The following is a 25247-nucleotide window of genomic DNA, read 5'->3' on the forward strand; positions in this document are numbered from 1 at the left end:
CCATCCGGGAGTGGTGGCGCGCGCTTGTAATCCCTGCGTTTGGGAGGCTGAGGCAGGAGGATCGCACAGGTTAGAAGCCAGCCTCAGCTACTTAGTGAGACCCTGTTTCCAAATAAAATATAAAATAGGTCTGGGAGTATAGCCCGGAGGTAGAAAGCCTCTGAGTTCCACCCCCAATACCCCCCCCCAAAAAAAACTGTTCTATCTAAATTCCAAAATGGGTTATGACTGAAAGCTACCAATACTGGTGGTTTATTCCACATAAACCAGAGTATCGTTTTTAACTAGCCAATTAGATTTAGGGCTATGGCTGAAAGAAGATGGATTTGAACACCATCTGCAAAAAGAAAGCACATCCCTTGGGTTTCAACTTCAGGTACGCTGTATATAACTCCTTGGCTGAATGAACAACCAAGTGCTAGCCGGGCGGGGTGTCTCACGCTTGTCATCCCAGCATTCGGGAGGCTGAGACCGGAGGATGGAGGTTCACAGACAGCCTCAGCTACTTAGTGGGGCCCTCTGCAACTCAGTGAGACCCGGGCTCAAAATAAAGAATACGAAATAGGGCAGGGGGTGTAGCTCGGAGGTCGAATGCCCCTGGGTTCCACCCCCAGACCCGAAAAAAAAAAAAAAAAAAAAAAAAGAACCAAGTGCTGTGTCTGCTTAGCTGTCTACATTGACACCACATAACTGTCACAAAGTTATTCAGTGCATCCTGAAAACATTCCAGCCCATGCATTCAACTTTTCAGACGCCTGCAGCAGCTGTTCAGGAATCCAAGCTTAATCCATTCTCCACACATGTGGAGTGGAGCCTGAAAGATTTTGAGTCACTGAACAAAAACAGGATGCTAGAACATCAGGAGGTGCTGGGAGTGGTGGAATCCCAGTACTTGGGTTGGAGGTGGGGTGGGGGCTGAGACAAGATCTCAGGTTTGAGACCAGCCTCAAAAATATAGCAAGACTCTCAGCATCCTAGCCACAAGTCAATAAATAAAAAGGGCCGGGAGTATAGCTTGGAGATAGAACTCCTGTCCCCTGGGCTCAACCCCCAGTACCAAAAAAAAAAAAAAAAAAAAAAAAAAAAAATCAGGAGGTTCTGACTACGGGATGTGTGGAAATTATATGTTTATTTCCACCTTACACACATCACACTGAAGAGATGGACCTAATGCCAGTACGGTTTTTTTGTTTGTTTGTCTTTGTTTTTTTAGGTACTGAGGAATGAGTCCAGGGACAATCTTCCTCCAAACTACACCCCAGCCCGATTTTTTTCTTTATTTTGAAACAGGGTCTCACTAAGTTGTGGAGGGCCTCACTAAGTAGCTGAGGCTGGCACAAACTAGGATCCTCTCCTGTCTCAACCTCCCAAGGACTGGGACTACAAGTGTGTGCCACCACCCCCAGCTCTTTTTCTTTTTGTACTGAGGACTGAACCCAGGGGGCTACCTCTGAGCTACACCTCTACCCCTGCCCCCCTTTTTAAAAATATTTAAACAGGGTCTTGCTAAATTCTCGAGGCTGTCCTCCAACCTGCGATCCTCCTGTTTCAGCTTCCCAAGTGCTGGAATTACAGGCACCACCACACCTGGTCACCCCAAGATCTTTTGAAGCTTCTTCCAGGGCTTGCTCTTTCAGAAACCTTGTGAAAATACTTTTTATCACTGGGCGTGGTGGCACACACTTGTAATTCCAGCATTTGGGAGGCCCAGAGAGAAGGATGGCAGTTCACAGACAGCCTCAGCTACTTAGTGAGGCCCTTTGCAACTCAGTGAGACCCTGTTTCAAAATAAAGAATAAAAAATAGGGCTGGGGTGGGGGGTAGCTCAGAGGTAGAATGCCTCTGGGTTCCATCCCCAGTACCACACACACACACACACAAAAAAATCACACCTCTCATCTCCTTTGTAACTTTGAAATTGAGTTGGGGGTAGCAAAGGAGGCAAACTCCAACCAAGTTATTAAAGGCCTCTTTAATCAACCGGCACCTTCAGGCGAGGTCTGCCCACCATGGGGGAATGGACTGATGACTGCGTAGCAGAGACGCTCGGTCAGCGGAGTCACGGTTGGTGCAGAGTCAGGAGGCAGAGAGGAAGTCAAGGTATTTATCTTAGGGTGGAGTTAGCAGCGTGGGAATGCTGGTCCTTTCACGATGTCTCTGCTTCTGGCTTCTGGGGTTCTGCCTTTTGTCCCTGCTGCGGGGTCCCATGAGGGAAGGGAGGGACCTGACCTATCATCCTTCACAATGATTAACCTCATGTTATTGTGTTTATCTCCCAACATGCCATGAATTGCTCTAGGTTAGCTATTCTTATTCTCAAATTCCAAGAAAGATATCTATCAAGAAAAACAGCAAATAGGAAATAACAGTAACATCAAAAATAGTAGATAAGCCGGTTGTGGTGATGTATGCTTGTAATCCCAGCCTTCAGGAGGCTGAGACAGGAAGATCATGGTTTGAGAACAGCCCTAGCTACTTAGTGAGGCCCTTTGCAGTCAGTGAGATCCTATTTCAAAATAAAGAATAAAAAATAGAGCTGGGGTATAAGTCTGAAGTAGAATGCCCCTGGGTTCAATCCTCGTACAGAAAAAAGAGAGAAAGAAAGAAAGAAAATAGTAGATGAGGCAGGAGAGGTTTACAGGTTCATGGCCAGCCTCAGCTACTTAGGCCCTCTGCAACTTAGTGAGATCCTGTTTCAAAATAAAGAATAAAAGCCGGGTGTGGTGGCGCACACTTGTAATCCCCGCGCTTGGGAGGCTGAGACAGGAGGATCGCACAGGTTCGAAGCCAGCCTCAGCTACTTAGTGAGGCTCTCAGCCTCACTAACTTAGTGAGACCCTGTTTCCAAATAAAATAGAAAATGGGTCTGGGAGTATAGCCCGGAGGTATAAAGACTCTGAATTCCACCCCCAATACCACTACCAAAATAATAATAATAATAATAATAATAATAATAATAATAATGAAGAAGAAGAAAGAAAGAATAATAAAAAAAAATAGGGCTGGAGATGTAGCTTGGAGGCAGAATGCTCCTGGATTCAATCCTCAGTCCTACCCCCACAAAAAAGCAGAAGATATTATTTGCAGAAGGCTTACTATGTAGCAGGCATACAGCAGATTCACATAACTTACTATATTTTTCCTTGGCCAGGTACTAAATATCTAGTTTTGCTGACCACATGCAAATTTCGTTCCATATTCTTCTTCCTCGTTTTCTTCTGTCCTTCTCCTTCATTTTCTTCTTCTTTTTTTTAAATGGAACTCAGGAGCATTCTACCTCTGAGCTACATCCCCAGCCATATTCTATATTTTTTATTTTGAAACAGGGTCTCACTGAGTTGCAAAGGACCTCACTAAGTAGTAGCTGAGGCTGTCCTCGAACTGTGATTCTCCTGTCTCAGCCTCCCAAATGCTGGAATTACAAGTGCGCCACCACGTCCAGCTAGTCTTTTTTATGATTTATTTATTCATTTATCTTGCAGTACTGGGGATGGAATCCAAGAGCATTGTACCTACGATCTACACCCCTAGCCCCGTGTGTGTGTGTGTGTGTGTGTGTGTGTGTGTATATATATATATATATATATATATATATATATGTATTTATTTATTTTTTAGTCTTTTTATTTTTTGAAGCAAGGTCTCACTGAGTTGTGAAACGCCTCGCTTGAGGCTGTCCATGAACAATGATCCTCCTGTGTCAGCCTCCTGTATGCTGGGATTACAAGCACGTGCCACCACGCCTGTCTTGTTATTTATTTTATTAATTTATTATTTTATTTTATTTTTTGTGGTACCAGGGATGGAACCAGGGGCATTCTACTTCCAAGCTACACCCCCAGCCCTATTTTTTTTTTTATTCTTTTGTTTTTGTTTTTGTTTTTTTGGTGGTACTGGGGATGGAACCCAGAGGCCTTCTACCTCCGGGCTACATTCCCTGACCTATTTTTATATATATATATATTTTATTTGGAAACAGGGTCTCTTAAGCCAGCTGAAGCTGGTTTACCCACGCAATCCTCCTGTCTCGCCTCCCAAGCTCAGGGATTACAAACATGCGCCACCACGCCCGGCATTATTCTTTATTTTGAAACAAGGTCTCACTGAGTTGCAAAGGGTCTCACTAGGTAGCTGAAGTTGTCTGCAAACCGCGATCCTTCTGTCTCAGCCTCCCAAATGCTGGGATTACAAGCGTGCGTACCACGTCCGGCCTAAACATCATTCTTAGGTGGCAGTTCGTACAATAACTAATAGTGGACCATAGGTTGAAAATACTTTATCTCCATTCTGAAAAGAAAATTCAGTCGGGAGTAGTGGCAGAAGCCTGTAATCCCAGTATTTGGGAGGCTGGGACCAGAGGATCACAGGTTCGAAGTCAGCGTCAGCAATTTAGGCTCTCAGCAATTTTGCGAGACCCTGTCTCTAAATCACACACACACACACACACACACACACACACACAACGCTGGAGGTATGAGGTAGAAGGTCCCTGGGTTCTACCCCCAGTACTACACACAAAAAAGATTCAATATTGTCTTATTTTACGTATTCCTTGTAGAGCTATACCATTAGTAGAATGCGCAGACGGCAAGTGTGGTCTTTCCTTACTGCTGTTTTTCCAGTGCCCAGACCGTTGATTAGCGGAATGAATGAGCTTGATTGAATGAACCTTGATTGCCTCAAGGAGCTTGTTAGTATAGAGTTCTAGTCACAAGATGTTGCTGCTTCTCCTGGTATTAATCAACGCTGAGACAAGGCGAATCTTTCCCAGAGGCTGCTGGGCAAGAACCTGCCCTCACTCAAAATGGCGACGCGGAAGCCTGCCCTTTCCGGTCACATGACCTGCCGGCGCCGAGGTGCGCCTGGCCGCGCATGCGCGCTGCGCCGCGGCTGCGAGGCGCTGAGGGGAGAGGCGCCGCCGCCGCCAGCGCTGCGGCGGGGACCCGTTAGAGCGGAAGCGCCGTCGCCGCCGCCGCCTTCGCGGTCCCGGGACCCCTGGTTCGCGGCAGGTGGAGACGGGAGCCATGTCGAAGCGGCTCCGGAGCAGCGACGTGTGTGCCGACTGCAGCGGGCCGGGTGAGTCGCGCCGGCCGGGCCGCTCCCTGGCCCGCTCCTCCGCCCCGGGGCCGCCCCCTCGGGGCCGGCGGGTCCCCGCGGCCAGGCTCGCGGCGAGGGGCGCCCGGCTCGCCAGCTGCGCGGGCAGGGGCCGCCGCCCTCTGTCTGGCTGCGCCCTCCTGCCCTGCCCTGCCCTCGCGCCCCCTCTCCCGGGCCCGTCGCTGCCCCGACAGGAAGGGGCTTGGGCAATCCACAGGAAGGACAATTACAGAAGTAAAATGCGAGGTCCACCGGCCGCGGCCCCAGAGGCTGCAGGTGCCACCCCCACCGGGCCCCCGCCCGTACCGAGGCCTTTCCCGGCGGGCCATACCCCGGCTTCCCTCTTGGAGGCTTGCCAGAGGGTCTGGGTGGATAACTTCCCTTCGCCTGACATCTCCGCAGCCCCTCCACGGAGAGAATCTCCGGGTCCCAGTCTTGCAGACACAACCAGCACTTAGGAGTCGGCGCTTGTCTCAGGTTTGGAGATCTGAGGGGCTTAAGTTCCAGCTCGGTGTTGCCTCTGAATGACCTTGGGCTGGTGACTTGTCTTGGCCAAGCCTCAATTTCCTCATTTTTTCCCTTGGAGATAATTGGGAGTACCATGCTTAGTGGTCAGGAAGATTTCGTGGATATTCTTAGGATCGTTTCATTGAAGTTTTCTTCTTTTTATGCTTGTGTGTGTTGTTACTTAGTTCAAAACCCTTGCAGTCCACTAAAGCTACTGTTGATTTTTTTTTTTTTTGTAATACTGAGGATTGAACCCAGTGTCATTCAACCTTTGAGTTACACTCCCAGCCCAATTTTTCTGTTATTTATTTATTTTTGCGGGTGTGGGGATGAAACCAAGGGCATTTGACCTCCGAGCTACACCCCCTGCCCTATTTTTTATTCTTTATTTTGAAACCGGGTCTCACCGAGTTGCAGAGGGCCTCACTAAGTAGCTGAGGCTGTTCGCGAACCGCGATCCTCCAGTCTCAGCCTCCCTAAGGTTGGGATTACAAGCCTGCACCACCACACCTGGCTTCTGTTCTTTATTTTGAAACAGGGTCTCACTAAGTTGCAGAGGGCCTCACTTAGTAGCTGAGGTTGTCTGCAAACTGCAGTCCTCCCATTTCAGCCTCCCAAATTCTAGGATTTCAAGCATGCACCACCAAGCCCGACTTCTGATTTTCTAAATCATACATTTATTACAGTCTACTGAACATACACGAAGTTGTGGGCAGTAAGCATATAGGAGCTTGGAAAGCCAAAACCATTCTCCCATGAATGCTCTCTGATCTAAAGATCATATCTGCTTTAGCAGGACTGAGTATTAGGTGCTGTTTTGGTTTCTTGGATTTCTCAGCTTTGAGTTTGAAATAATTCAAATGACAAATGACATTCTTGGCACAAGAGTGTCCAATAAGCAGTCTTAATTAAATCATTGAACACCAGTGTTATGAAGCATGGTGGCGGTTTGTGGACAGCTTCAGCTACTTAGTGAGGCCTTTTACAACTTAGTGAGACCCTGTTTCAAAAATAAAGAATAAAAAATAGAACTGGAGGTAACTCGAGGAAGGAGGCTCCGGGTTCAATCCCCAGTACTGAAAAAAAAAAACACCAGTGTTTCTGCAGCTTTGCCATCTTCATCTTGTCCCTCGGAGGCAGAGACATTATTTATTTGGGGGAGGCGGGTCTGGGGATGGAACCCAGGGGCATTCGACCTCCGAGCCACACCCCATGCTCTACTTTTTATTCTTTATTTTGAAACAGGTCTCACTAAGTTGCTGAGGGCCTTACTAAGTAGCTGAGGCTGTCCACAAACCACGAAACTCTAGTCTCATCCTCTGATCTCAGCCTCCCAAATGCTGGGATTACAAGCCTGTGCCACCACGCCCGGCGGCAAAGACTGATTTTAAGTAGTACTGTGATAACTCAACACTCAAGTGCTTATTTCATGGCCTGGATAGTACAGGTGGCATTGCCAGTGTCCTTTGAAGACAATGTAGATAGGTGTGCGCATGTGTGTGTGTGTGCGCGCGCGCGCGCGCACATGTATTACTGGGAATTGAACCCAGGGGCATTTGACCTCCGAGCTCACCCCCAGCCCTATTTTTATTCCTTATTTTAAAACAGGGTCTCACTAAGTTGCAGAGGGCCTCACTAAGTATCAGAGGCTGGCTGCAAACCTGTGATCCTCCTGTCTCAGCCTCCTAAGTAATGGGATTACAAGCGGGCACCACCAAGCCTAGCCTGAGTTTATAAAAAAAAAACTGTCATTTTTCTCTTAAGAGGTTATTTGTTCCACTTCCTTTTCTTGCCTGTTTTCGGTTGAACTTTTGTGATGTGTTTGATTCACATGTGCCTGTCTTTAAACTTCCTCTTGAGATGCGTATTCTTTGCTTCTTGATGGATTATATGAGGCAAAGGCAAATTGCTTCTCTGTTGACCCTGCAAATACTAGCTTGTTTTTGTGGTTACTGTTGTTGGTGGTGGTGGTACTGAGGATGGAACCCAGGGACATTCGGGACATGCTACCACTGAGCCACACCCCAGCCCCATTTTATTATTTTTATTTTATTTTTGTTTGTTTGTTTCCGGTAGTGGGGATTGAACCCAGGAGCATTCTACCTCCAAGATACACTCCCAGCCCTATTTTTTCTTTTTTTATTTTGAAACTTAGTTCTAAGTTGTGGAGGGCCTCACTAAGTAGGATGAGGCTAGCCATGAACCTGTGATCCTCCTGTTTCAGGCTCCCAAGTACTGGGATTACAAGCGTGTGCCACCACGCCTGGCTTTATTTTTATTTTGAAACAGGGTCTCACTAAGTTGCAGAGGGCCTCAATAAATGGCTGAGGCTGTCCTTAAGCCTGTGATCCTCCTGTCTCAGCCTCCCAAGTACTGGAATTACAAGCATTTGCTACTGTACCCTGCCACTAGCTTGTATTTTTGCAGCATTTTGTGTATTTCCGAACATGTTCTTTTCCATTGTATTATTTTAGTTGTCTTGAAGGCCTAACCTACCGAGGCTTGAGTCACTTCCTTCCTGTTTTGAATATAATGAGGCTACCTTGAAATGTTCTGTGAACTTGAGCAGCTAGGGATTTGTGTTCCTTTCTGTTTGCCCTGGCTCAACTTTCCCATAGAGTTAGGGACCCCTTGAGACCCTGGTCAACACTAAAGCCTTCTCCCTGGAAAACTGCACATATCCTTACTTTTTTACACAGGATTTATGTAAGATTGGGGACAGGGGCAGGCATTTTTGAAGTCCATTTGTGATATCAATGGAGCTAAGTTTAAGAAGCTCTGACATAAAGCATCCAGATAAACTGGAAGGGTTTTACCCAACCTCATTCCTACAGATTCAATTTTTATTTTTTTTTTCTATGTTATTTTTTTTTGTGTGTGTGTGGTACTGGGGTAGAACCCAGGAGCATTCTACCTCCGAGCTACACCCCAAGCCCTATTTTTTATTCTTTTTTTTTTTTTTTTTTTTGCTTGTCTGTGGATGGAACCCAGGGGCGTTCGACCTCCGAGCTACACCCCAGCCCTATTTTTTATTCTTTTTTTTTTTTTTTGGCTTGTCTGTGGATGGAACCCAGGGGCGTTCGACCTTCGAGCTACACCCCAGCCCTATTTTTTATTCTTTATTTTGAAACTGGGTCTCAATGGGTTGCAGAGGGCCTCACTAAGTAGCTGAGGCTGTCTGCGAACCGCCATCCTCCACTCTCATCCTCCGGAATGCTGGGATTACAAGTGTGCGCCACCACGCCCGGCTTATTCTTTATTTTGAAACAGAGTCTAAGTTGCAGAGGGCCTCACTAAGTAGCTGAGGCTGTCCACGAACCGAACCGTGATCCTCCTGTCTCAGCCTCCTGAATGCTGGGATTACAAACGTGCGCCACCATGCCCGGCTTTATGTAGGTTTTTGATGAAAGATGTTTGAGAGATCAATGAGAAGTACACATTTTTTGTGTATGGTACTGGGGATTGGACCCAGAGGCATTCTATCTCCAAGCTACACCCACAGCCTGATTTTATTTTTTATTAGAAAACAGGGTCTAGCCGGGCATGGTAGTGTACACTTATAATCCCAGCGCTTGGGAGGCCGAGACAGGAGGATGGCACAGGTTTGAAGCCAGCCTCAGCTACTGAGTGAGGCTCTCAGCAACTGAGTGATATCCTGTTTCTGAACAAAATATAAAATAGGTCTGGGAGTATAGCCCGGAGGTAGAAAGCCCATGGGTTCCACCCTCAGTACCACAAAAAGAAAGAAAGAAAGAAAGAAAGAAAGAAAGAAAGAAAGAAGGAAAGAAGGAAAGAAGGAAAGAAAGAAAGCAGCGTCTCACTAGGTTGCTGAGAGCCTCGCGGGGTTGTGGAGGCTGGCTTTGAGCCTGCAATCCCCCTGTGTCGGCCTCCTAAATCCTGGTATTCCAGGTGTGTGCCCCTGTACCTGGCTCGAGAACTACACTAATGTTAAATCCTTGTGTCTTAGTCTTTTTTAAATTTCCTCTAAGAATACTGTGACTCCCCTGAAAGATATGTGGAAACCAAATCTATGTTTCTAGTCTTTCTTGACCTTAGAACTATACTGCAGAGAACAACGTTGCTACATATTTTTGTAGGGATCCCTCCTCTTGAATGCTTTTTAGAATGGCGTAGTAGTACTGGCAGTGTTATACTGCACTGAATTGTTTTGTTCTGTTTTGTTTCATGGAAAACATTTAGCTGTGATTATGTCTTAAATATTTTACTTTTTGCCAGGCTCGGTGGCACACACTTATAATCTCATTACTTGGGAGGCTGAGACGGGAGGATTGCAGGTTTTAGGTTAGACTCAGCAACTGAGTAAGACTCAGCAACTTAGTGAGACCCTGTCTCAAAAAAAAGGGGGGGGGAGGGGCAGCTGGGGGTGTAGAACGGCCCTGGGTTCAGTCCCCAGTGCCAAAATAATTTTTTTTAATGAATCTAGTTCATTTTATTTATTTGTTTGTTTATTGGTGGTACTGGGGTTCCTGGAAGCCCTTCTACCTCCAGGCTACACTCCCAGACCTATTTTAATTTTTTTTGGAAGCAGGGTCTCTTATGCCAGCATGGTTTTGAACCTGCACAATCCTCCTGTCTCCGCCTCCCAAGTGTGGGGATTACAAGGTGCGCCACCACGCCCGGCTCTAGTTCATTTTAAATACATCATAGTCAGCCGGGCGTGGTGGCGCACCTTGTAATCCCCACACTTGGGAGGCGGAGACAGGAGGATCGTGCAGGTTTGAAGCCAGCCTTGCTTTCCAGATAAAAATATAAAAATTAGGTGTCTGGGAGTGTAGCCCGGAGGTAGAAGGCCCCTGGCTTCCATCCCCAGTACCACCACCAAAATAAATACATACATAAATACATACATACATACATACATACATACATCATAGTCTAAGTTCAGTTCCCTGAAAACTCCAGAGATTTCCACTATAGATAGTAGTATAGTGTTCATGTGGAATATTCAATGATTTAAGTATTTCCAATTAAAAATTTTCTATTTATCATGAATTTTAGTGGGTTTTTGAAATTCTTTTTTTTGGGGGGGGTGGCACTGGGGATTGAACCTAGGGACATTCTACCTCCAAGCTACATCTCCTGCCCTATTTTTTTATTCTTTATTTTGAAACAGGGTCTCACTAAGTTGTGGAGGGCCTCACTAAGTAGCTGAGGCTGTCTGTGAATCGCAGTACTCTGGTCTCAGCCTCCTGAATGCTGGGATTACAAGCATGAGCCACCATGCTCAGCTTTTATTTTTATTTTGAAACAGGGTTTCTCTAGGTTGATATAAATCTCACTATTTGCTGAGGTAACCCTCAAACCTGCAATCCCTCTGTCTCAGCCTTGGGCTCTTGAAATTCTGATAGTAAATAATTTAGAGGGATGTGGTGGGCCACGTTTCCCCCTCCCCCCAGACTGGGGATAGAATCCAGGGGCATTCGACTTCCGAACTACACCCCCTGCCCTATTTTTTATTCTTTATATGAAACCAGGTTTCACTGAGTTGCAGAGGGCCTCACTAAGTAGCTGAGGCTGTCAGCGAACTGCTATCCTCTGGTCTCAGCCTCCTGGCCCACGCTTTTAATCCCAGTACTTGGGAGGCTGACACAGGAGGATTACAGATTCAAAACCAACCTTGGCAATTTAGCAAGATTCTCAGCAACCTAGTGAGACCCTTTTCCAAATAAATAAAATTGGGCTAGGACTGTAGCTTGGAGTAAAAATACCTCTGGGTTCAATCCCCAGGGCAAAAAAAAAAAAAATTAGAAAAAAAACTGCTAAAATTACTGAATACTCACTCAGTGAGAGCTACTGTTCTTCCTCCATATCCTCAAACCCCTAAGATGTGTTGTTCTCACCACATGATCCTTGGGGAGGTCACTCAAAGAAGCAGCTTGTCTGCCACAGGAAGCGGCAGAGTTGGGTTCACACTACTTATGGACGGTTTGTCCTCACGGCTCACCCTACTAACCAGCACATGTTCAAGCGCCAAGGTTTGTCTTGATTGAAATGCTGCACTTTAGGCCGGGCGTGTTGGCGCACGCTTGTAATCCCAGTATTCGGGAGGCCGAGACTGGAGGATCACGGTTTGCGGACAGCCTCAGTTACTTAGTGAGGCTCCTTGCAACTTAGTGAGACCCTGTTTCAAAAATAAGGAAAAAAAAGGCTGGGGGTGTTGCTCAGAGGTAGAATGCCCCTGGGTTCCATCCCCAGTACTGCAAAAAAGAAGAAAAGAAAAGAAATGCTGCACTTTTCATTATAGTTTGAAAGGATCTAAATAAACTGTTAGATGGTAAAGACGGTATACATGAATTTTAGAGACTTTTGAGGATATCGAAGAATTTAAAAAATATAACCCTTAGACCAGACAGCTTAAGATGCACCTGTTGTCACCCATGGTGAGTCTGTCTTTATTTGGGTTTGTAAGTATTCAATTTACTTACCCCAGATCCATCCTGCTTGCTAAGTTTGAAAGTATGTCTGAAGCCGGATGTGGTGGCGCACGCTTGTAATCCCCGCACTTGGGAGGCAGAGACAGGAGGATCACACAGGTTCAAAGCCAGCCTCAGCTACTTAGTGAGCCTCTCAGCAACTTAGTGAGACCCTGTTTCCAAATAAAATATAAAATAGAGCTGGGAGTATAGCCTGGAGGTAGAAAGCCTCTGGGTTCCACCCCCAGTACCATACACACACACACACACACACACACACACATACACAAAAGTATGTCTAATGAAGCTCTGTAGGATTTCAAAGGGGAAAAGATAAGTAATAGACACACACCAAAAATATTTATTTTTGACGACTTTGCCTCTGTGAAGCAGTTTCTTTCAGATCATTTGCAAAATTGGACTTGGTAGTTTGTTGCAGACAACTAATGGATATTACGGAACATCTTCTAGCGCAGGAGGCTGGGTTTCGCTGCCAGATCCAGAGCAGCTGAACAGCTTTAGAGTGCTGCCACTCGAGCTTTACGCCGGCATTTGGGCGAGTTGATTTGCAGCAGCAGCTTCCAGTGGCAGTCATTTCATTGACTTCAGATGCTGCTGTATGGATAGTTCATTGTCAGGTGGTTTTGCTGCTTGTGGAAATGGATTCCAAATGATTCGTTTGCACTCTCAGTGTGCTTCATTCACTGAAGGAGAGAGCATGCTTCGTAGAGGGTCGGTCAGCGTTTGTGGCACAGACTAGATTCCTGAACCAGAAAGAAGGGAACTGCTTATTTAGGACTGTTAGTCTCAGGTAACCTGGTACGCAGGCAGCCAGGGTTGATAGTGTTATCAGACACCACCACTAGATTGATATGTTGATGAGCACAGTAAAGCAACAAAAATGTCTTGTTTTCTGAAAAACCAAATTTCAGTCAGTTTTTGCCGTTCTGTAGTATAAAAACCAACTGGTATCTTTGCCACTTAAGATTTCATTATCTTTCCAGATCCTTCCTGGGCATCAGTAAATAGGGGAACTTTTATATGTGATGAGTGTTGCAGTGTCCATCGGAGTCTAGGGCGTCATATCTCCCAAGTAAGGCATCTTAAACATACGCCATGGCCTCCAACACTGCTTCAGGTAAGGAATAAGAACGTGGGTATAGTTTATGTTTGGGGCGCATGTTTCAGCAACTAAAATTTCTCTTTGTATACTCTTATTTTGAGACAAGGGTATTGCTGAGTTGCCCAGGCTGGCCTCAAACTTGCAATCCTTGTGCCTCAGACTCCTGAGTAGCTAGGATTACAGGTTCATACCATTGTGCCTGGCCTTTCCTAGAATGCTTCTTAAGCCCCCTGTGGTGGAGCACGCTTGTAATCCTGGTACTTGGGAGGCTGAGACAGGAGGATCATAGGTTCACAGCCAGCCTCAGCTACTTAGTGAGGCCTGCTACAACTTAATGAGACCTTGTTTCAAAATAAAGAATAAAAAAAAAATAGGGCTGGGGGTTTAGCTTAGAGGTAGAATGCCCCTGGGTTCCATCCCTAGTCTCACACACACACACACACACACACACACACACACACACACAGAATACTTATTAAATCTTACAAAAATGTTTGGGTCATAAGTGAATAAAGGTGCTGTGCCCATTTGTTTAATTTTTAGTATAAGTATTATCCTGTATTGAATTGATCATTTAAGATTGTGCCCAAAGCTTAATTATGTAAGGATAGTGATATACAAATAGAAATTAGAATTTCATAGTGATATTTCACTGCTAGTCACTAAGTAAAAATTGTTTTTGAAATAGTGTATTTTGCTGGGTGTGGTGGCATACACCTGTAATCCCAGTACTTAGGAGACTGAGTCGGGAGGAGTGCAGGTTCGAAGCCAGCCCTGTCAACCTGGTGAGACTCTCAGCAACCTAACAAGACCCTGTTTCCAATTAAGAAATAAAGCCAGGCTTGGGGAGGGGTGGCTTGGGGATAGAATGACTCTGGATTCAATCCCCAGCACCACAAAAATAAATATTCCATCTTTTTCATATACCATGATGAATGTTTCTAAAAGTTATTTCCTGAAAATTTGAAAAATTTTTCCAGTAATTAACTTAATCATGGTACCTGCTTCTTTTTTTTTCTTTTTTTGGTGGTGGTGGTGGTACTGGTGATTGAATCCAGGAACATTCTACCTCTGAGCTAAATCTCCAACCCTTTTTGATTTTTCTTTTGAAACAGGGTCTCACTAATTGCCGAGGCGGACCTTAAACCTGTAATCTACATGTCTCAACCTCCTAACTACTGGGGTTACAGGCAGGTGCCACCTGTCCCTGGGTCTTGCTAATAGTTTTAGAACATTTTTTTCCTGCTTTTATACAAAGTATGGACTGAAGTTTATTCCGAAATTTGTGAAACATCTGATTTACATTTTCTTGAAGCTCTCGTTACTAGTCAGATTCCAAGTTAAGATAATATGTTTGGATTGCATGCCTAACACTCCTTTAAATGTTAGGTGGGCTCTTTACCTTATATGGAGTCCAATGCCATGTCACCTGAACCTGGACTTCTATTTGGGCACACATTCTTTGGGTTTTCTTGAAACTGAGGATTAAGTATGTGTCCTGACTTCACTTGTGTTGGGTGCACATTGCTAAATCCGTGGCAGCTGCATAGCCTGTCCCTTAAACTTGTTTGCTTGAACTGATGGGCCAAACAAGTGGTTTTGGATCTCTGTTGTAAAAATATCCTGTGAGCTGCGTGTGGTGATGCGCACTCTTGTAATCCCAGTCCTTGGGAGGCCGAGACAGGAGAATTGTAGGTTCACAGCCAGCCTCAGCTACTTAGTGAGGCCCTCTGCAGTTTAGTGAGACCCTGTATCAAAATAAAGGAATAAAAAAATAGGGCTGGAGCTGGGCATGGTGGCACACACTTGTAATCCCAGTACTTGAGAAGCCGAGACAGGAGGATCCCAGGTTCGTGGCCAGCCTCAGCTACTTATAAGACCTTCCACAACTTAGTGAGACACTATTTCAAAAATAAAGACTAAAACATAGGGCTGGGGGTGTAGCTCGGAGGTAGAATGCCCCTGAGTTCCATCCCCAGTACCACAAAAAAAAAAAAAAAAAAAAAGAAGAAGAAGAAGAAAAAAAAAATGAGGAGGGGTGTACTGCTCTCACAAAGCAGTAGTTTAAAATGCTAGGGTTGATCTTAAAGCAACAATCCAAATTATGGAACCTAAGCCCCAGTGGTACTCAAGACAGAAGTAGGCAGTACTCAGGTGTTTATTTTAATCATTGTGTTAATTTAATGTGTACAAGAAAACTAACTAGCAGCACATCAGATCATACTTATTAGTAAAGATCTTTTTAAATGGATGGAGTAAAGACAGTAGTAAGCACCTAGTATAATAGTACATGGATAAAAGAGTATTTGTTCAGGCTTGGAAACACTGCCCCTCGGTGTCAAGTCACTCTCCCTTCAGTTTATAAATACCGCGCAGTGAAACCACCCAGGGGCCCCGCCGTCCTGCCGAGCCCCTCTGACTCGACGGGTCGGAGCTAAGTCTTGCACATGCAGGTTCATCTTTCTGATTCACAAATCACACACCCCGAGTATGATAGTGTATGTAATAACACTTTGTTCTCCCACTTGTCGCTGGTTTCCTGCTAATATTTACGGGAAGCAATTTAAACATGGTTTTATGCTGCTTGGTTTCAGATGGTTGAGACCTTGTATAGCAACGGTGCTAACTCTATATGGGAGCATTCTCTGCTGGACCCCGCCTCCGTTACGAGTGGAAGACGTAAAGCTAATCCACAGGACAAAGTGCAGTGAGTGGGATGTTTATAAACACTTCTCTGTCTTCATAACAAATGGGGCCTACTGGAAGGAGTACAGCTATTTTAGATCTGCCTCTACAGGGACAGCACAGGACGTGGTTACCCCCGTCGTACACCAGGCGCTTCGCTGGTACAAATTCAAGCAGGGAGCTGGGCGTGGTGGCGCGTGCTGATAATCCCAGGACTTGGGAGGCTGAGACAGGAGGATCGCGGGTTCGGCCAGCTTCAGATACGTAGTAGGCCCTCCACAACTTAGTGAGACCATGTTTGAAAATAAAGAATAAAGTAGAGTGGCTTGGAGGTAGAATGCCCTGGGTTTAATCCCCAGTATTGGAAAAGAAAGAAAGGAAAGAAATGAATTCAAGCAGGGGCCATCTTTCCATTGTTATCAAATAGGAGTTAATGATTTTTTCAGTTGAAGATCACAGTTTAGCAGCTGTAGATGTAATCAGATTTAAATTAACTACTCAAACAAGAGACAGTCAGACTAGAAATCTAGGAGGTTCTGGGCACCTTTCTGCCCGATGCCTCACCTATAAGGTAGGACAAAATACCACTTCCTCCCAAGGCTGCAGTCAATTAAGAAAATTACACACAGAAGAGATGCTATAAAAAGCAGGCATTCTGCTGTCCCGGCCATTATAATGAGCACTGTGTGCGCTCACACTGCAGGTCTTGGTGCTGAAACTTCAGCATTGTCCGTTTTCTTCTCGAGTTGGGGGTGTGGGCCACTTCCTCTTCTTACAGTACAAAGTGTAAGGAATGTTGTGTCTGAACTGCAAGTGAACTGTCTTCTTTTTTGTTTTTGAACCAGCCCCAATAAAGCAGAATTCATCAGAGCCAAGTATCAGATGTTGGCCTTCGTGCACCGCCTGCCCTGCCGGGATGATGACAGCGTGACTGCCAAAGACCTTAGTAAGGTGGGTCGAGCCATTTTAAAGTCCAAAAGAGCTGGGGGAGACAGCATATTGTACTGTTTAGGGGGAAGACGTTACAAAGGAAGAGAGAAAAATGAAACTCATTTTTGTACATTAAATAATAACTCTCTTTGCAGTTGGTTCCATGTTTTTGTTTTTGTTTTTTGTAGTACTAGGGATGGAACCTAGAGGCATTCCACCTCCAAGCTACACTCCCAGCTCTATTTTTTATTCTTTTTATTTTGAAACAGGGTCTCACTGAGTTGCAGAAGGCTTCACTAAGTATCTGAGGCTGGCCTTGAACCTGCAGTCCTCCTGCCTCAGCCTCCCGAGTACTGGGATTATAGGTATGCCTCACCTATAAGGTAGGACAAAATACCACTTCCTCCCAAGGCTGCAGTCAATTAAGGAAATTACACACAGAAGAGATGCTATAAAAAGCAGGCATTCTGCTGTCCCGGCCATTATAATGAGCAGGGCCATGCTCGGTTCTTTTCACCTACTTTTTAAAAAATTTTTTCAAAAGGGACTTGCATGCAGATGCTAGAGTAGATTGCTATGATGAGTGTTATTACATCTTGGACAGTTCCACATGAAACTTGAAAGAAGGCTGTTCGTCGTGAGAATGTATAAGAGCTTTTCTGCGGTAGTACAGAATTTGGCATACCACAGGCCTATTTCTCACTCGAGAGAAATCATGATGGATAGGCCAGAATAGTGCTGTGGAGAAGATTAGTGTAAGACAGAGTCCTGCAGTCTGCATGGTGTAGAATTGAAAGCCCTAGGTTGAGTAACAATGACAGTTACATTTTAGAGATAAAGAAACTGAGGGTCAGCTTGCTTAAAGAACTTTCTCAAGGTTACACAGCCTGCAGGGAGCAGGGCTTGAAATTCAGGCCACATGGAGCCACCTCCTGCCGCTGCCTCTCCCTTGCTCTGGTCCCCCGAGCTCAGGGAGCTCTGCACTGGGCGGGTCAGCCTGACACTCCCAGCAGCCTTGGAGTGATTGTGACCGGTGAAGGGGAGGGGCTGCCCCCCTCCAGCCCCAAGCCAGAGAGAGACGCTACGTTACTAATGTAACATGTTAAAATGTGTGCGGCTGCCCTAGCACATCATTCCTGAAGCGTTTTAAAACTATTCTTTTTTTGTTTGTGTGTTTTTTAGCAACTTCATTCAAGCGTGAGAACAGGAAACCTTGAAACCTGTCTGAGACTGTTATCTTTAGGAGCCCAAGCCAACTTCTTTCATCCTGTAAGAAATCGTGGATGACTTCAGATATTAAATTAAAACTGAGTTTGCCTTTAGTTTATCTAAATAGCTTTTTTGCCTACTTTTAAATCAATGGTTCCTAGGAAAAAGGAAGCACCCCCCTCCACGTTGCCTCCAAAGCAGGGCAGATTTTACAGGCTGAATTACTAGCAGTGTATGGAGCAGACCCCGGCACGCAAGATTCAAGTGGGAAGACGCCTGTCGATTACGCGAGGTAAGAGGCCGAGAGTCTTAGCACTTCTCTGCATGTGTTGGATATGATTGATTGTTAGTTAGCAAAATTCTGTTTGATTAATGTTTTGCCCCTTGTGTGTGTGTGTGTGGGGGGTACCGGGGTTCCTGGAAACTCTTCTACCTCCAGGCTACACTCCCAGACCTATTTTATATTTTTTTATTTGAAAACAGGGTCTCTTAAGCCAGCAAGGCTGGCTTCAAACCAGCGCGATCCTCCTGTGTCTGCCTCCCAAGTGTGGGGTTACAAGCATGCACCACCACGCCCGGCCGCTTTCATAATTTGCATTCTAAGCCAGGGATGGTGGTGCACATCTATAATCCCAGTACTTGGGAGGCTGAGACAGGAGGATCACAGAATTGAGGATAGCCTCAGCAACTTATCGAGACCCTGTTTCAAGATTTAAAATTAAAGAAAGGGGGTTGGAGGTATGGCTTGTAGGTAAAAATGCCTCTGGGCTCAATCTCTACCACCAGAAAAGATTTTCATTCTGTTATTTCACAGATGAAGACATTTCAAATACATACAAGTTCATCCTGGCAAAGTCAGGGAAGGGTAAAATCATAAACCAGTATGCTTAACCTCCAGTTTTTTACTTCATCTTTTATAATGCAGTGGTGTTTGAGCTATAGTTAAAGTTCAAATCAAGCTTCAAAATTTACAGAACCAAGCCGGGCGTGGTGGCGCACGCTTGTAATCCCAGCACTCGGGAGGCTGAGACCAGAGGATCGCGGTTCGCGGACAGCCTCAGCTACTTAGTGAGGCCCTCTGCAACTTAGTGAGGCCCTGTTTCAAAATAAAGAATAAAAAATAGGGCAGGGGGTGTAGCTCAGAGGTCAAATGCCCCTGGGTTCCATCCCTAGTACTAGAAAAAAATAACAATAACCACAACAATAATAAAAATAAAGGAAACGGGTAGTCAGTTGGTGAAAAAGTTTGTAATAGTGGAATCAAAGTAGATCTTGACAATCTACCTCACACAAAAAAGTTGATTCTTCTAAAATGTCATGTTCGAGAAACCGCTCAGCCATCTCAGGGGACGTCTTTGTACTTTTCTCCTCTAAAGCAAGTGAACAGTGAGCATTATCAATGGCACTTTGTTTTCTCTTGGAAGGCAAGGAGGGCACCACGAGCTGGCAGAGCGCCTCGTAGAAATTCAGTATGAGCTGACTGACAGACTGGCCTTCTATCTCTGTGGCAGGAAACCAGGTGAGTGAGAGGATAACAACCTGGCCACACCTCCAGTCCGGAGTGTTCTGGAAAAACAAGTTGGGACACTGTTTTAAAACCTCCTCCGCTTTAACATCTTGTCAAAAAATTTTTGAATAAGAGTTTTTATTTAAAAAGATAACTGCTGCATTTTCAGTTATATGTAAAAGATATTAAGTTGGTCAAATCCCCTTGAAAATGGTCAAATCTCCTTTTGTTGTTGTTGTATGTGTGATACTGGGAATTAAACTGAGGAGCATTTCACTTCTGAGCTACATCCTCAGGACTATTATATTTTTTATTTTAAAATAAGGTCTAAAGCCGGGTGTGGTGGCACATGCTTGTAATCCCAGTACTTGGGAGGTGAGACAGGAGAAACACAAGTTTGAAGACAGTCTTATTAGCAAGTTGTGAGACTCTTATCAACCTAATGAGACCTGTTTCCAAAAAAAAAATTAAAAATTAAAAAATAAGCCGGGCGTGGTGGTACACGCTTGTAATCCCAGCATTTGGGAGGCTGAGACCCAAGGATCATGATATGTGGACATCCTCAGCTACTTAGTCAGGGCCTCTGTAACTTGTAAGACCCTGTTTTAAGATAAAGAATAAAAAATAGGTCAGAGGGTGTCACACAGAAGTCAGATGCCTCTTGGTTCCACCCCCAGACCCACAAATAAATAGCCGGGTGTGGTGACGCAGGCTTGTAATTCCAGCATTCAGGAGGCTGAGACTGGAGGATCGTGATTCACGGACAGCCTCAGCTACTTAGTGAGGTTCTCTGCAACTTAGTAAAATCCTGTTTCAAAATAAAGAATAAAAGCCGGGCTTGGTGGCGCATGCTTGTAATCCCTGCGTTTGGGAGGTTGAGATAGCATCTCTCAGGTTTGAAACCAGCCTCTGCCGGGCGTGGTGGCGCACGCTTGTAATTCCCGCACTTGGGAGGCAGAGACAGGAGGATCGTGCAGGTTTGAAGCCAGCCTCGCTGGCTTAGGAGACCCTGTTTCCAAATTAAAAAAAACATATATAAAAATAGGTCTGGGAGTGTAGCCTGGAGAAAGGTTTCCAGGAACCCCAGTACCCAAGGTATTTAGCTGGGCGCAGTGGTGCACGTTGTAATCCCCGCGCTTAGGAGGCTGAGACAGGAGGATCACACAGGTTCAAAGCCAGCCTCAGCTACTTAGTGAGGCTCTCAGCAACTTAGTGAGACCCTGTTTCCAAATAAAGTATAAAATAGGTCTGGGAGTGTAGCCTGGAGGTAGAAAGCCTCTGGGTTCCACCCCGGTACCACCAAAAAAAAAAAAAAAAAAAAAAAAACCCAAAAAAAACAGCCTCAGCTACTTAGTGAGGCTCTCAGCAACTTAGTAAGACCCTGTTGCCAAATAAAATGTAAAAATAGGTATGATAAAAATATAAAAAGAGGTAGAAAGCCTCTGGGTTCCACCTCCAGTGCCACAAAACAAAAAACAAACAAAAACAAAATAAAGAATAAAAAATAGGCCAGGGGATGTAGCTCGGAGGTCAAATGCCTCTGGGTTTCATCCCCAGACCTGCAATAAAATTAAATTAAATTAAAAAATAAGTAAGAGCTGGGCATGGTAGTTCACACCTGTAATTTTAGGTTTTGAGAGGCAGAATCAGGAAGATTGTAGGTTTGCTGCCAGCCTCAGCTACTTAGTGAAGCCTTGTTTCAAAATAAAGAATAAAAATGGGGCTGGAGGTATAGCTCAGAGGTAGAATGCCCTTGGGTCCAATCCCCAGTGTCAAAAAAAAGAACTGAAAGAATACAATAAAAATTTAAAACTCAGTGGTGGGCTTAATAGTAGATAAAAGACATCAAAGAAAAATCAGTAAATTGAAAATGAATCACTAGAAATTACCCAGGTTGAGCAACAGGAAGAAGAACGGGTGGGGAAAAAAACTAAACAGTCAGAAAACAACAGAAAGGCTGACATTGGTGTCATTAAACTTCCAGGAAGAAGTAGGAGTGTGTTGTGCAGAACGAATGTTGAAGAAATACTAGCAAAAAGCTCTAAAAACTTGTTGAAAGACATACACTTACAGACTGGAGAAGCTCAGTACACCCCAAACATATGAACTCAAGGAATCCATGTGTGAGACACATCAAGATCAAACTGCCAAAAACTAAAGTTTGAAGCATGAAAGCATGGAGGAAAAAAAGAAATAAAAATGGAGTAGCTCATTACTCAGCACAGTAAAGGTTGACGAGCCCTCCCCCAGAATGCCTGGGACCAGAAATGCTCTGGCTAAAGATTCCTAATTCAGAAATCTGAAATTCTACAAAACTAAACTCTCAGCATCATCAGAGACCATGAATATGAACAGAAAATGCAACAAGTTTTATTTGTTTATTTAGGGCATTCTACCTCTGAGCTACACCCCCAGCCCTAATTTTTTTTTTTTTTTTTACTGGGGGTGGAACCCAGGGGCTTTTCTACCTCTGGGCTGTACTCTTAGACCTATTTTATACTTTATTTGGAAACAGAGTCTCACTGAGTTGCAAAGGACCTCAATAAGTAGCTGAGGCTTCCCGCAAACTGTAATCCTGTCTCAGCCTCCTAAATGCTGGGATTACAAGCGTGTGCCACCACGCCCGGCTCATAGTTTTAAAGTGCTAGGACGACTGTCAGCCCAGAACTCTGTCCAGTACAAATGACTGCCGGGGTCCAGCCCTCGCAGGAGTCAGGGTCCGCGAGCGATGGGGTGAGGAGTCGGCAAAGTACAGCGGAGAAACAGCACACAGACTCAGTGGAGGGTGGAGCTGCTCTCTTTATTTTCGTTTTGTTTTTGTTTGTTTGTTTGTTTGTTTTTTGCTCTCCTTTACTTTTGGTTGTGGCAAGCATTTTATACTTTTATTTTTGGCTACATTCTACTCTTACAATTTTTTTCAGAATTAATACATCAGTAAATATACAAAGAACTAACATATCAAGGCAAGGTGGCAGACGGCCACCTTGCCTTTTCTCAGTATCTTTTCTTAAGGGAACATTTCCTCTTACAAGCAACCAAGGAAAAGATCAGAAGTTTATTATTAACTACTAATGCAATATCATAACAATATTCTATAATAAGCATTAAATTGTCTGATATACATTATTGTTTTTAATTAATAGGCACTACTGAGGAGAGGAACGTTTTATACTTTTCCATGTCCCAAGGCTGTGCCTGGGTACCCATCTGTTCTGCTGCTGTCCACATACCCAGTGTACGACCAAGGTGGTAGGGTTCCTGGGGGTCAGTAGGCACTCTACCCTAGCCTGCCTCTGACTTCATATGCTGGCCGCCCAGAACTCATGACAGTGGGAACAACTTGTCTTGGCTCTGTTTTAAGTTTATTGTTAGTATTTGTTTGGGAAAAGCCTGGGGAGGATCAGTTGCCTTTAAGGCTTGTTTTGATTTTGATTGTCTGAGTCTTTATAGAATTTTTACTAGCTTGGTCATTAATAACACAAGTCTCAAGTACCTTTTGGGTAACAAGGCCAATTTCAAAAAATCCCAAAATACCCATGCCTAATACTGTTCTCCAGAAGGAGATGCCGCGCGCCCATTCCTGGCAATGTCTGCCATGGGGCATTCCTGCTAAAAGGAGCCTTGCTCCATTTTAGACTGGAAGAAGGCGCAGCACACGACCATTGCAATGAAGGCAAAATCAAGACATTCCAAGATGAAGAAACACAAGAGAATTCATGGTCTAACAAATTCTAGAGAAAATTCTTTGGGTGGAAATGATACTGGAGAGTATCTTGAACTTCAGAAATGAAAGAAGAGCATCAGAAATGATATGTACCTGAGTTATATAGTAGATTCTTAATGTTCTCTAAGATCTGTATGACAGTGGAAAACAAAAACAATCATCAGGCAGTTTCTTAGAACATGTCAATGGAACACAGCGTGACCGTGGCAACAGGAAAGGAGTGGGTAGAAAAAGTATGATGTGGCAATGTTTCTACATTCTACTTGAAATGGTAAAATATTAGAAAAAGAAAAATTAGTAAATTGAAAATGAATCACTAGAAATTACCCAGGTTGAGTAACAGGAAGAACAGGAGGGGGGGGGGGAGTAAAAGTTATTATACCCATAGCACAACCACTTAAAATTAAGACTCTTAAGGGATATATGGTTAAAAGCCAGGTGTGCTGGCACACACTTGTAATCCCAGTATTTGGGAAGCTGAGATAGAAAGATCGCAGATTTGCGTCCAGTCTCAATAATTTATGCCCTCCACAACATAATGTGACCCTGTTTTAAAGTAAAATAAGGCTGGGGGTGTAACTCAGAGAACACCCCTGGGTGCTATCCCCAGTAACAACAACAACAACAAAAAAAAAAAGATGTGGTTAAAAACCCTATGGAACTAGGCATGGTGGCGCACGCTTGTAATCCCCACGCTTGGGAGGCTGAGACAGGAGGATCGCACAGGTTTGAAGCCAGCCTCAGCCACTTAGTGAGACTCTCAGCAACTTAGTGAGACCCTGTTTCCAAATAAAGTATAAAATATAAAATAGGTCTGGGAGTATAGCCTGGAGGTAGAAAGCCTCTGGGTTCCACCCCAAGTACCACAAAAAAAAAAAAAAAAAAAGCCGGGCGTGGTGGCGCATGCTTGTAATCTCTGCGCTTGGGAGGCAGAGACAGGAAGATCACGTTGGTACGAAGCCAGTCTTGCTGGCTTAAGAGACCCTGTTTCCAAATAAAAATATAAAGTAGGTCTGGGAGTGTAGCCCAGAGGTAGAAGAGTTTCCAGGAACCCCAGTACCACAAAAAAAAAAAAAAAACCTACGGAGAAGCTGGGCATAGTGGCACATGCTTCTAATCCCAACATTTGGGAGGCTGAGACAAGAGGATCACAGTTCAAGACAGCCTTAGCTACTTAGGCCCTTTGCAACTCAGTGAGGCCCTGTTTCAAAATAAAGAATAAAATATAGGGCTGGGGGTGTAGCTCGAAATTAGAATGCCCCTAGGTTCCATCCCCAGTACTACCAAAAAAAAAAAAAAATGCCAAATACATTAAATGATTAACTTTTTTCTGTTTTGGATCACAGGGGAAATGTATGTAGGAACCATAGAACAGCACATTTTGCATGGCTGGTGTTCCTCTTTTTCAGTTGAAATGAGAGGCAGGGAAGAAACTCCACAATAGAATATGGTGACAACCTGATTTTAAAATAATAGGTGAAGCCAGAGGTGGTGGTGTACACTTGTGGTGTACTTGGGAGGCTGAGACAGGAGGATTGCAGGTTCCGGGCCAATGTCAGCTACTTAGTGAGGCTCTCAGCAACTTAGTGAGACCCTGTTTCAAAATAAAGGATAAGCCAGGCATGGTGGCTCACACTTGTAATCCCAGTAATTGGGAGGCTGAGATAGGAGAATTGTGGTTTGCAGACAACCTCAGCTACTTAGTAAGGCCCTCTGCAACTTAGGGCTGGGGTGTAGTTAGGAGGCAGAATCCCCTGAGCTCCGTCCCCAGTACCCCAGCACACACACAAAAATGAGATAATCAGAAGATATTTTGATTGAAAATGTTCATGCTGGGTGTGGTGACACAAGCCAGTTATGTAGTCCCAGCCACTCCCGAGACTGAACTGAGAGAATTGCTCAGTAATTCAAGACCATCCTGACATTGCAAGACCCCTTCTTTAAAAAAAATTTAAAAATGCAAAAGAAGAAAGGACCTAGCAATTTAGCCAGACCCTTTTGAAAATAAAAAAAATAAACAGGGCTGGGAATTTA

General features: G+C 44.6%; 1 protein-coding gene across 5 annotated transcripts in view; it reads left to right on the plus strand.

Annotated features, from left to right (window-relative positions):
- Positions 1–5024: 5024 nt before the first annotated feature.
- Positions 5025–25247, plus strand: part of GIT2 (GIT ArfGAP 2) — a gene marked incomplete at both ends in the record, with an annotated part of 55921 nt that continues 35698 nt past the window's right edge. For all 5 annotated transcript variants that reach the window (XM_080717858.1, XM_080717860.1, XM_080717859.1 and 2 more), the window contains 7 exons: positions 5025–5076; positions 13040–13173; positions 15753–15865; positions 16689–16794; positions 17956–18042; positions 18144–18274; positions 19407–19501. In XM_080717858.1, coding sequence (XP_080573984.1) covers positions 5025–5076; positions 13040–13173; positions 15753–15865; positions 16689–16794; positions 17956–18042; positions 18144–18274; positions 19407–19501 — 718 coding nt within the window. The remainder of the gene's footprint in view (positions 5077–13039; positions 13174–15752; positions 15866–16688; positions 16795–17955; positions 18043–18143; positions 18275–19406; positions 19502–25247) is intronic.

The sequence above is a fragment of the Muscardinus avellanarius genome (genome assembly GCF_963383645.1).
Source record: "Muscardinus avellanarius genome assembly, chromosome: 21".
NCBI lineage: Eukaryota > Metazoa > Chordata > Mammalia > Rodentia > Gliridae > Muscardinus > Muscardinus avellanarius.